At 58.3% G+C, this 12,783-nt stretch overlaps 1 protein-coding gene across 3 annotated transcripts in view; it reads right to left on the reverse strand.

Moving 5' to 3' along the window:
• The window catches only part of GPR107 (G protein-coupled receptor 107), a 65,262-nt gene that overhangs the window by 4,124 nt on the left and 48,355 nt on the right, over positions 1 to 12,783 (reverse strand). For 2 of the 3 annotated variants that reach the window (XM_039229438.1, XM_039229440.1), the window contains 3 exons: positions 6,475 to 6,524; positions 5,032 to 5,115; positions 4,138 to 4,256 (listed from right to left, as the gene is read on the reverse strand). In XM_039229438.1, the coding sequence (XP_039085369.1) occupies positions 4,138 to 4,256; positions 5,032 to 5,115; positions 6,475 to 6,524 (253 nt within the window). Of the gene's footprint in view, positions 1 to 4,133; positions 4,257 to 5,031; positions 5,116 to 6,474; positions 6,525 to 12,783 lie in introns of those variants that run through there. The other variant, XM_039229441.1, reaches the window with a different exon arrangement.

Below are 12,783 nucleotides of genomic sequence, written 5' to 3' on the forward strand. Positions count from 1 at the left end.
GACCCAGGCCGGGCCTGGTCTCTGCTGGCACCTGGCCCCAAGGAGGTGGACAGAGCCCTACGCCGAATGCGTAGGTCAGACACGTGAGAACACCGGCTTTGAGGGTGTGAGGAGCCAGGCCGGCGGCCCATTCCAGAGAGAGAGGGGCACAACATCTCTCGAGAAGGTGGTCTCGGGAACAAGCAATCCCCTCCTCACAAACTATGGGCTGGATGGATTTGAATGCTCTCGGGATCCGGGAGGGAACCAGGTGGCTCCGTAGCAGGAGACACCGAGCAGAGAGATAGCGCCAGGCGGCAGGCGCAGCACAGCGGATGCACCGGGCAGTGAAACCGCTCTGAGACCATCAGGGAGATACGTGCCAGGACACGTCCGTCTGAGCGCACAGCACGCACAACACCAGAGAGAAGCTCGGGTAAGTTACAGGCTCGGGATGGTAACGACAGGTTAAGTTCATCGACAGCCACGCGGGGACCTCCCTTCTGGAGGGGGTGTTGATGATGCAGGAAGCTGTGCCCATGTGGAGCAAGGAGCGCACGGGAAACCTCTGGAAACCAGAGAAATGGGGAAGCTCTGGGAAACAATGAGGTGCCCATAAGGGACCAAGAAGAATTTCCTAATGAGTAAAATAAACTCACTCATTCACTCAATCTGTCCAAGGACCCTCCTTATCCCCAACCCCTCCACCAGCTACCAGATCCCTTCACCTACCAATGGTGACTCAGTGTGGCCCTACACGTGACACATCTAGTCGGTCCAGCTGGACCTAAAGGCAAATAAATGATTTTAGGGGGTTAAGAAAAAGATCCTTTTTCCACTCTTCATTCCTACCACTATGTTGCTGCTGTGACCAAGCCTCAAAGCCATCCGGTCGTCCCGAGTTGGGACTTTTCTCAGACAAGGGTCCTTCAGGCTCATGGGGTGGCTGTTCTTGTGGCAAAGTCAGGACAAGGTGGGCTGCCAAGACGGAGATCCCAGGGGCACCGGGGGTTCCCTCAGAGGCTGTCGGTGAGTGTACCTGCGGCCCCCGGACAAAGGAAACCACCTCACACGGCCCACTTCCTGTTGGCTGGGCGGCAGACACATGCGCACACGGCTGCTCCTTGAGGGACTGTCCCTCTTCAGCTGGGTGGTGCAGGTGGAGTGGCCGCAGGCCCGGGGGAACCGGAAGCCTTCCCAGATCCAGCACAGCGTTTCCGAACGCGTGCGGTCAGACAGCAAGCACAACCCTGAAGCCCCCAGAGTTGCCCGTGGCGACAGAAGCTGCTGTGTGGCCACGGCCCGGCTGCCGAGAACACGGGCTTCCACACGCTGAGAGCACAGCCTGTTCGTGGACCCGAGCAGGGCTGCAGCCTGGGAGACACACCTGCCACCTGTCTCTCCCTCGTCACGCATGGCTTTCCGGCTGGTGAACCGGCTGCAAGAACACTTGCTGGGTCACACGGGCACAGGGCTGGGACAGAGAGGGGCCGGAGCGCCCGCGGCCCAGCGGAGGACATTTTCCAGGGCAGCAAAGTCGCTGGAAACAGAGAGGAGTGCTCGAAGCAGGCGGGACGATGGCTCGGGGTGGGAAAAACCACCTCTGCCGGGGGCTTCGGGAGGAAACTTCGAGGCCTGTACTCAAAGAAGTGGAGCAGCGGCAAGATGGAGGGGTGGGAGAGGGGCAGGGGAGTTCCTGAACAGAAGTAATGCCACGGGCAATAAGCGTGGAAGAAACAGAAGAGAGGCCCCTGCTGGTCAGGGAGAGCCAAGCAGCCGCCGGGGAAGGTGGCAGGAGGGTCAAGGGTGGGCAGGGTGGGGCCACAGAGGGGCTTGTCCGCCTTGTCATGGAGGCTGGACTCGATTCTTCCACCAGGTTCTCGGTCCTGCCTCGAGCAGGATGCCCTGGGGAGTTAAGAACAGCACGGGGGACGGGAGTCCCAGACACTGAGAGTCACGCCTTGGGGGAGGGGCTGGGGGCGCTACCTGGGAAACTCCACAAGTGACTCCGGGAGCCAGGAGAGCGGACACGGAGGGGGGAAGCCAGAGGCGAGGACGTGAGCCGCAGGAAGGCGGGGGCACTGGGGTAAGTGGGGAGGGGGGAGGAGACGTGACATCGGGTCCCCAAGAAGTGGCCACTCACTCCATGTGGCCTGAGAAGTGGCAGGTGCCCAGGCCAGCCCCCATGTGCGGCCAGTGATTGGCTGGACGGCTGTGCCACCAAAGCCCTTAAGGAGTGCAGGGAACGCAAGCTCGGGCACCGGTGGGCGGGTGGCTAGCGCCCGGTCCAGGGCGTGGTCAGTGAGGAGCCAGCTGGGCGACCCTGGGCTCGAGTGAGCCCTCCCGCCGAGAAGACGGAGCAGCGGGAGCAGGTGACGGTGAGGTGAGAGGAGGCAGGTCAAGGTGGCGGACGGCAGTGATGCTGGCAGGCCTCAGCGTCCTGTCACCCAGCAAACCTCCGGGAAGTGAGGGGGACACCTGGTGCCCAAGTTGCAGGTTCCACTTTGGATGCAAATGCTGGAGGGGGGTGGTGGACAACAGCAGAGAAGCCACCATGCGACAAGCCCCAGAGCAGCCCCCACAGCGCAGCCAGCAGAGCTCAGCGGCGGCGCCGTGTGGGAAGGGCTCCAAGCTCAGGTCAGGCCACGGGCAGCAGTGACTTTCGGCCTCAACACCAGCTCTGGGAACACACAGCCTCCCGGGGCCGCCTTGCGGCCGTCACCATTCACTCCCCAAACGGGGACAGGGAGGTCAGGCGAGGGCGAACTCTGTCCTTCTCACCTCTGCTCACTCTCTCTCTGCCTCGCCCGCCCCTCCTCACCCAGGCTGGTGAGACGCCCATGCTCTGGGCACACATGTCTGTTGGGGTGCGGTCTGCAGGCCAGCACACTGTTCCCGAGGGGAACTGGGAGCTCCCTGGGGGCAGGACTCCAAACCGCCTGCTGGGTTGCTGGTGCTGCTCGTAGCAGCGTGGCCTCCAGTGCCTGCCCGGGGGAGCACTGCCTTGGGCCCTCGCAGCCACTCCTGCCTTGGAGAGGGCACGGCCTTGAGGCCTGAGCAACGGCAGTGGCGCGGAGCCAAGCTGCTGCACCCCCCCCCCCCCCCCCCCCCCCCGCCGATCAGGAGAGCATGTGGAGGACGGAGAGGAAAGTGGGGCAGGGACGTGCCCGAGAGCAGGAACAGGGGAGCGGAGCAGAGCTGGAGAGAGCAGATGGACCCACGTCCCTTCCACATCTTGAAGGTGACCCCTCCTTTCCTTGCAGAACCCTATCTGAGCTTGTAGCCGACGGGCCTACAGGACGGGACACAAGACGGACGCTCGGGCACTCGCCGTTGCTTCTGCTGCACCAGACTGTGACGAGGGCCTAAGCGGCCCCTGGACATGGCCCAACCGTAACGTCCAACCCAACTGAAAATTCTGTTCCCGCACGTGGCCAAGCAGACAGCTGCTGGCGGCCCACTGGGCCCAGCATGGGCAGAGGCTCCGCCTGTGAACTGGGCCCAGTCAGAAGGTCCTGTGTTGCTGGAGGGCGCGCCCCAGAAACCCGGCCTCGGGCTAATCACCAAACACCTCAAGGGACCTGGCTCATCGCAGTTCACCAGTCAACAAGCAAATATTCTCAATCACTATCCCTCTTCTAGAAAATGGGGGCCCTTTCCCAGAAAACAGGGCCCAAAAGTCGCAGGCCCTGTGACTCTGGAAAGCCTGTTTGATGCTCTGATCAAGGTCAAGCCACTGCACGTGCTGCGAAAAGCCATTTCATGATGACAGGGGAGTCTGAGGACACTCAGCAGACTTACGGGTGACTCAGACGATCATCAGACATGGGCTCCCCGCGGTGGGGGCCCAACAGGAGGCAGAGCTGCCCGTCCCCAGTGGTGCTGCACGGGCCGAGCAGATGCCCACGTTCTTGCCACTGGGTTATTGGCTGCAGGGCCCCAGGGCCGCCCAGGGGTGCCTCACCTTCCCCGCCAAGCCTGGGTGACGTGTGGCAGGTACCGTACCACTAGCTGAGTGACAGCCCAGGGCCTGCATGTCCATTTCCTTCCGCTGAATACAGAGGCCCCACGTCTGGAGCACAGAGGGGCTGCCCCGACTCCCACTGCACCGCTGGGTCCAGGGGCAGGGGAGGAGGGGCAAGAAAGGTGACTTCTTACACTGACTCCATCTCCAGGTCGTCGTCCTGAGACAGCTGCAGGTAGGGGTTGTCTGAGGCCGGACGGAACTTACATCCTGTCAGCACGAAAAACACCAGCGTGGCCGTCTCGTCCAGGAGCTGCAGGTGGAAGCCCACCATAAAGGTGTCAGCAACGCTCTCCTTGGGAAAGCAGGGGACCCACACGGAGCAGCGCAGCCCCCACCGCCCCCACCGGCCGGGCAGGGCCTCCTGGGAAGGTGTGCCGACCCTGGCTGGGAGCCCGCCAGCCAGGAGTGGCGCTCAAGACGCCCCGCTGTGACCCATCTTCACGGGTAGTTTTAGGAGCTGCTCACACCCCTGCGTCTCCTGCATGCCCGCAGCACCAGGTGAGTGCCTCCAGGTCTCCCTACCGCCATGGTGTCCACCCGGAGCCAACAGAGCACTGAATGCCAACTCTACGCTCTACACTTCGAGAAGGACAAGAGAGAAAAGGCTCGGGCTCCTCTGGGGCTCACCCTCAGAGTTAATTACCCTTGTAGGTCGCAAAGATGCTGTGCTAAGGAGATGCTAATGGGCATAGGAGAGGGGACTCTGGAGTCTAAGCTCTTCTAAGCCCCATAACTGAAGGCCAGACCACGTCTCGCTGGCTTAATTACCCGGGGCAAATCTCATGCTCTCTGCCTGAAGGCTTTTCTCTTCAATGCCTCGCAAAACTGAAAAACAAAGTCAATAACGCAATTACTCCCAGATTTTTCACATAATCCGGCAGCTTCCTGGACAGATAATCTTAATCGTGGGTCTGAAGAGACCGGAAGTGGCCATGGCCTGTTAACTTTGGAGCGACCTTTAGTTACGCCCTGAGACTTTATCCTCGGCCAGGAAGTCCCCGGCACCACCCCCACAAGCTGCACACCTGGTACAGCCACTTCCACTGGAACGGAACGGCGAGCTTGAGGAGGAATGCTATGATCCTCGTAAAGTATATATAACATACGATCTAGGAGAGGACAGAAAGAATAAAAATCAACACAGAAATTATGGCCCTTCTTCCAACAATGTGCTTTCACAGAACCACGAAGGAGAAGCAGAATCACCCGAAGACAATCGTTTAACCCTTACAGTGCTAATTAATGTGGCAGAAGGTCGCCAGGGTGGCTCTGTGGGTTCAGTGCCCGACTCTTGATTTCGGCTCGGGTCATGATCTCACGGTTCGTGAGACGGACTCCTGAATCGGGCTCTGCGCCGACAGCTCACAGCTTGCGTGGGATCCTCCCTCTACCCCACTCCCTCTGCCCCTCCCCTGCCCACTCTCTCTCTCACAATAAATAAATGAGCATTTTAAAAAATGTGGCAGTGGTGGCTTCTCTGCTTGTCTGACCTAAAAGGCCTTCTGCTTCATGTCCAGGTGACCAGCCAACACGGGAGGGGGATGAAACATTTGGAGTGGCTGCTCTCAACTCCCCAGTCACCCCCTCCTTGCCTCTTCCACACACGTAACCCACTGATCTCAACCCCTGAAGGACAATAGTTTTTATTCCCAGGCTTTGAGGAATGTTTGTGAGGAGGAATAGCACGAGGCCCACAAGGAACGCTCGTTAGCCTCGTGGGCAGCTGCTGTGAGCGTCCCGGGCCGCACCCAGAGGAAGCACCAATGACACTAAGGAACACTGAATGCTCTAGTGATGGAGGGCGGAGAGGGCGGCAGGGATTCACCGAGGGGACACCGGGACCCCACGGCGGCTGGGCTTGCAGGGACGGACGCATCCGACCACAGGTGGAAAATGGCTCAGAAACTTTCTTTTACGAGTCAGGAAGTGAACTCCGGGAGAGCTCACGCCTTATACATTCCAAGAACTTACTATCCTGTTACAGCAAGTCCTGCCTTTGGTGTGTGCTCACAGGGACTTTTCACGTCCTGATTTCAGGTGCGACCTCATTTTGGTAAATGGATAAATCCATCAAGCCAAGGGGTGGCTATGTAGGGCATATGGCTGGAAGTGCAGCTTGAGAAATGACCACCAGACTGTGAACAGTCTAAGACCCAGGGCGGGGGGGAGAGGGGTGGGGCTGGGGAGAAGATCAGGGTCAGAAAGTGCTTTTGCTGCCTCTATAGTCCCTGCAGTGTAAGAAAACCTCAAGCGTGTGTTACTTCTTGGATTATTAAAGCCAACTGTACAACTAACATTTAAAAAGGAGTGACTCAGCTGTTTTAATTTCCCGTACCAAAAGACCCAGCTCGATCTGATACCATCAAACCCACACGGCTCCGGGTAGCACTTCCTGGGAAGCCCGTTTCCTCTACTCCTTGAACTGGGCTTATTTACAGATTTAGGGTTTTTGTTTTTTTTTTACTCACCAAGACGTAATAGTGTCTGAAAAGTTTCAGCTTTGCTAAATTGATAGCAGCTGGGGAGAAAAAAGAACAAAATGAAAGGCACATTAACTTCTTTTCTAATTTTTAAAAGCAAGTGACATTTAAGTGCCCTTGGTCAAGAGGCCAAGTCTAATGCAGGTGAGCGCTGCCGGGGAGGGGGGGGCACATCTACATTTCTGGAGACGCCAGGGCTTGGCAGGCTCTCCCTCAGGGCCCTAGGGAGGACCAGGGAGTTGTGGGAGCTGCAGGCTGGGGTCCCCAGGTCCGGCGCTCTGCTGGTGTACATCTCCCCGCTCTGCGCTCAGCAGCTCTGAACTCGCCATGCTGGGGGTATGCTGACATTTCAGGAATCGCAGGAATCGGCAGGAACATGACAGATCAAGGACCCCCACCCCTCCTCCAGGGCCGACTGTACGCATTTCCGCTCTGCCACTGTGGCCGACACAGCTGCTCTCTGCCCTAGGGGCCAGGGCCAGTCTCAGGTGGGTCCCCGCACCTCCAGCTAGCTGAGGGGACAAGTTCCATGAGGCCGCGGGCGCCTCCTGCAAATCTCCCTTGTAACAAGCCCTTTAAATGCAACCCTGCTGGCTGTGTCCTACCTTTGGATCGCTCAAGGTCAGGGAGCCGGGACAGCTAACTTCCTGCCGCCGCCTATGACCATGAAATATTGATGACCATAGAGGGTAGCCTGCCTCCCTCCCCGATTAGCAAGCCTTTCATTCATCATAAACCTTTCTGCAGGAGGCAAATTAATTTGGCTTAATAGCATTCAATTACTGGTTCCGTTTAACAGTGGCACTGTGGGTGGAGAAGGCACCTCTTCCCCTTCCCCCTCCTCTGGCTCACGATTAATGGGGAGCAGTCAAGCTTAGGGTTCCAAAAGAAATCCCTGGAATCCTGATCTCCGGCACAATTACCAACTAATGGTATCGGCAAGAAGCTCCTGGAGTAACTGAATGCCTCCATCAGGGGACGGTCAGAGAATCTACAGAAAATCTAACCCCGTGTTAGGTCTGAGGAACCGTAACGTCCATGCCTCAGGCTGGAATGGACTCACGCACACACCCTTTAAAGCAGCGAAATTAAAGCAGGGTGACCAGCAAAAGCTTCCTTATCTAGCAACCTCTCTGACAGCCTGGTTATGTTTAAAATCAAATCTCTTTGGCTCTTACCCACTTTGCCATTCACTCTGGGCCAGGCCCAGTCAGGGGCAGCTGCGGCCTCTGCCCTCAGGGAGGCTGCTGTCCCTCAGGGGAGAGGCACAGAGGCGCTCAGCACTCGATGCGAGGCGCCTCAAGGACCCAGTAAGTGATGTGGGCCTGTGATGCAAGCAGGTGTCCCTGCCTGGCTGGGGGCTTGCAGAAGCCTCGCTGAGGACGGAGCATTAGACCGAGAAGGGTCAGGAAGCTAACCTGCCACGGATTTAAAGCTTCACACATCGTGTGCACCCGTATTCCTTTTGTGTTTGTCATGTGGCCAAGGAAGTGGCCACCCTCCCAAACCAGCCCACCAGTTCTTGAACATGAAGGCGCCATTCTCCCTGAGAGTAACTGAGAGAGAACAGTATTCACGACGAGACCATTTAAGTAAGAAAAAAATGCTTTCAGAGTCTCTCCCGGAACTCCTTTGCTGAGATAAACCCTACAAACAAAACTCCTGCCGGGGCTTCGGCACATTGGCCAGGCGGAGAGAAGCGTGGGGACTGGAGTGTTGGGTCCAAGGGGCCACGACAGGCCCTGGCTGCCGGGGCCCCACCCGAGGAAGGGCTCCCAACAGGGGCCCAAGGGCGAGAGAGAGGATTCCAAAGGAGCTGGTGTCTGGTGTCGCAGCCGAGGCCTGAGTGGGGCCCAGGAGGGAGCGGAAGGGTGGAGGCCAGAGGGCAGAGTGTTCGGGAAGGGCAGGCGTGAGGGCTCAGCGGGACAGCACCACATGGGGAGGAGGAAGCAGGCTGCACCGAGGAGACCCAGCTGGGCTGCGGAAAGAGTGGAAACAGAGGCCACTGCTGTCGTCCCTGGCGGCGCTGACAGCCTCAGGGAGTCCCTGAAGGCTCTGGGGCAGGGGCTGCTTCAGGCACACGTACATTTAGAAAGGATGGAAAGAACCAAGAACGAGAGCCCAACGGAGGCCCAAAGCCCGGAACTGGTGGGAGGCACGTCCCGCCTGGGAGGCCGGCTGGCGGACAAGGGAAGGCTGATGACGCCGCCCCCCACCCCCTGCTCCGCCGGGGAGAAGGATCTGGGGCTGGTGGAGAGGCGGCGCAGAGGTGAAGACACAGCAGGGCGAAGGCCCTAGTGTGAGAAGGGCGTGAAGACGCTGCTCTAACGTCTCGCCAGAGCCGGACGCTGCTGTGTCACCCCCACTGGGGCGCCCTAAGACACCCTGGGCTGAGGCCGGCCACCGAGCGCTCCAGAGCCGAGCCTGTGCCCCACGCGGGGATGCGTGCTACAACGGACAGACACACCCAGGGACCAGCAGCGTCAGGAAACACAGCCCCGGAAAGCGAAGCTCGAGGCTGTTTGCAAAACCCACCAGTCACGACAGACATCACTCCCAGTCACCCGGGAAACATTTGGTGACAAGTCTGCCGCTGCCGGGCCGGTCCCCACGTGGGTGTTGTAGTCACAGCCAAGGCAGCCAAGGCAGGGAGGGAGCTCGCTCATTCACGGAGCCGAGAAACAGAAGTGGGGAACGGTGCAGACGCCGCACATTTGAACGTCTTGGGTTCAAGTGTCAACTGTGCTGCTTCCTGGGCTGTGTGACCTCAGATAAGCCTCCTAACCTCTCTGAGCCTCAACTTCCTTTTTCTTCTCTTTTGGTGCAAAAAGGTGGTTTTATTAAAGCACGGGGGCAGGACCTGTGGGTCGAAAGAGCTGGAGAGCCTCAGTTTCCTCAGCGGTAAAACAAGGATGACAGTACCTACCCCCAGGGTCATTGGCAGAACTAACGAGACCCACGTAGAAAGCAAACGGCAGCCGGCAAGCGCTCTGCGGACGTCTAACGTCACAGCGAGGAGCACGCAGCATAGACCCCGCTCCCAGACAGGCTGCCTGCGGCCACAGCCACATGTGGCAGAAGTCCAGTCTCTGGTGGTNGGGGGGGGGGGGGGGGGGGGGGGGGGGGGGGGGGGGGGGGGGGGCGGCATCCGCACAGCCCACTGAGTAGGGAGGAACCAGCCCCAGAGGGCGAAACCTCATCAGCAATTACGCGGGGAGCAGAGAGAGGCAGCAGGTGGCGGCTGGGACCCTGAGGCCGCAGCAGCCTCAGCCGGCTATTTCTGGCCCCACGACGACAGATGGCACACACATGGTCAAAGAGCAAGCCTGGCGGGAGGAAAAGAGCCTCAGGTGGGAGTCCAGGGCGCCACGTTCGTCCCTGCACCTCCGCGGCTGCTCCTTCCTTCCCAGGCCCCGGGTCTGTTCATGGGGGCGGGGGGTGTCTGCTCTCAGGCAGGAGGTCCCCTGGGGAGAACCTCCCTAGGGACTCCTGCCGGAGCCTGCCGCCCCTATTATGCGACAGGGCTTGGCCGGAAGGACTCTGAAGGAGTCCCAGGGAACGGGGAAGGAGAGGGTTGGGGGCAGGGAGGGGAGGCACGGGGCCCTGCCCTGGGGCCCCTGCGAGGCAGACCTCCTCTGCTATGGGCTTCCTCCCCCGCCACCGGAAGAAATGGCCAGGACTCGATTTCGGGAACTACTTTTTACAATGCAAAGGGAACAGGTGCCCTCAGCTGTCTCAAATGCGCTGTGACCAGGAAGCAGGGCACATGCGCCCATCCCGAGAAGGCACTTGCCCTTCCCTGGACTCTCACCTTTCCTCCGTGTGCCCAAGAGGGGCTAAGAGGCCGGCAAGGAGACAGATGGTCCCCTCCCTCCCCAGGGGACTTCTCTGGGGGGTCGTGGAACCATGCCATCGGTCGGGACTGTTGACTGAGCGGGAATCACAAAACCAGGCCTCACCACGGCTTCCATGAAGGAAGAAGAGCGCTGTTACCATGGCCCCCCAGAGGGCAGCCTCGGGCTGAGAAGTCTAGCAAATCACCAAGGTCACACAGCTTGTGAGTGAAGAGGCTGGTACTGCAAACCCAGTCTACCTTTCTCTAAGTCCGCGCTCCCCATGCCTGCGCTCTGCACCGAGAGAAAGGTGGCTCGCAGCCTGTGACCTCCCGGCAGCCCGGGGCTCAAATTCCTGGGAGCTGCAACCCTCCGGCTTCAGGAGCTAACGCCAGAGGGTTTATGAGACAGACAGATGCAAAGGCCTGTGACAGCCCTTTAAAGGGTGAAAAATTCCCTGAATGATCCTTCCCAGGGTATGAGGAAAGCCGTGAGGCCTACAGCCGTCCCCACCTGCCCAACCCCCCTCTCTCCGGCTTCCTCCCTGCGTGTATCAGAGGGAATGTTGAGTCGAACATAAGAATTAGAGAAGTAAGGATGGTAGCAAAGCCTGGATGGCACTGGTGTCACTGTGACTCACTCTCAAGCCCCCCGTCTACAATCTGCTTAAGCTCCAAGCTCAGGTCCCTCTGCGGGCTGGGGAGTGGAGGGGCGACAGCAGCTGCCCTCATCTTCATGGTCATGCACAGGCCCAAAAGCCAGGCTGCACGCTGACACGGGGCCACACGGGTCTGAACGTGTCCATCTGGGGGAAGAGATCAGCTCACCGGGCGCCCTCTGTCCCCGCCCCCCGGAGAGGAGATCCCACTAATCCATCTCAGACAGTATCAGGAGCAAGTGTGGGAATGGCCCTGGTAAGACAGCTGTAGAGAAGGAACCTCTCATTTCCAAACTGCTCAGGGTCTTGTGAAAAGTGGTTCAAGCCACGTTTCCGATATGCATTTAAAGCAGTGATCCAGGACGGGCCGAGTTCACCGGGCCGCATGGCTACGGGCTCTGCATCCTGCTTCAGGCAAACGTTATCGTAAAGGAACAAACAGGAAGCAGCAGAAACGGCCCAACAGACTGGCTGCCAACCGCGCGCTCACGGGGAGGCTCATTCGCTAAGATTTCTGCTGTCTTGTCTGCCGAGTCTCTGCTTTTGCCTCACGTCTGCTCTAGAGCCACGTCAAAAGCCTGTCGGAGCGCGGGGTGCGGTGCCAGGGACCCACACTGATCTGACTCCCCTCATGTCCCTGGGCCACCTCGCAGCACGCGCGATGCTGACAGCCTTGCTAGTGTGGCATCACAGCTGAGGCTGGGCCAAGCCAAGGAGCACGCCGCTGCCCCGGCTGTCCCCAGCGGTCCCCTGCTGTCTCCGGCAGGGACTCGCAGCTGGTAATGAGCTGGGTGAGGAAGAAGGTCTGCTGTCCCATCGCTTGATGCCACAGCCCAGTCAACAGCAGACAACACATTCTCCCTAAGAGAACGGAATAGCCCTAAAGACCGCGGGAACCAGCGGGAAGAGCTGTTTCCACTGCTGTCTCAGGACTCGCAGAAGCCACAGGCGAGCCCAGGCCATGAGGCAGAAGCACCACGTCCATGGAGGGCACGTCAGCTCGATCGCAAACCAGGCCTGCCAGGCAGCCAAGGGCCTCTCAACACGGTAAGATGCCCAATGCTTTAAGGGCCTAGTTAGGGGCACCGGGAGGGCTCAGTCAGTTGCGTGTCCGACTTCAGCTCAGGTCATGATCTCGTAGTTCGTAGATTCGAGCCCTGCGTCAGGCTCTGTGCTGACAGCTCTGAGCCTGGAGCCTGCTTCAGATTCTGTGTTGCCCTCTCTCCCTGCCCCTCCCCTGTTTGTTCTCTGGCTCTCTCTCAAAAATAAACATTAAAAAGTAATAATAACAAATTTTTTTTAAAAAATGAAAAACAAAACCCCTCTGGTCCATCCTGCACTTTGAAAGGGTCTTTGATTCACATGCAATGTGTGACACACAAACGGGTCAACTGAGAATTACCGTTTCACTGTAGAGCTCTGAGATACTGATACTTTTTATTACGAAATACTTTTTAAAGTCACATTTGTTAATATCACTTACACAAGTCCTTATCTTTTTCTTAAAGGACACAACCACAGACCTGACTGTCACTTGTATTTATTTTAATGTTTATTTCTTTTTGAGAGAAAGAGAGAGAGAGAGGGAACACAGAATCGGAAGCAGGCTCCAGGCTCCCAGCTGTCAGCACAGAGCCCGATGGAGGGGTTGAACCCATGAACTGTAAGATCATGACCTGAGCCAGTCAGATGCTTAACTGACTGAGCCACCCAGGTGCCCCAGGGAGAGAATCTTTCTTTCTTTTTTTTTTTTTTTTAAATTTTTTTTTTAATGTTTTATTTATTTCTAGGAGAGAGAGAGAGAGA

This window comes from Hyaena hyaena, unplaced genomic scaffold (assembly GCF_003009895.1).
Source record: "Hyaena hyaena isolate Hyena2069 unplaced genomic scaffold, ASM300989v1 scaffold_38, whole genome shotgun sequence".
Lineage (NCBI taxonomy): Eukaryota > Metazoa > Chordata > Mammalia > Carnivora > Hyaenidae > Hyaena > Hyaena hyaena.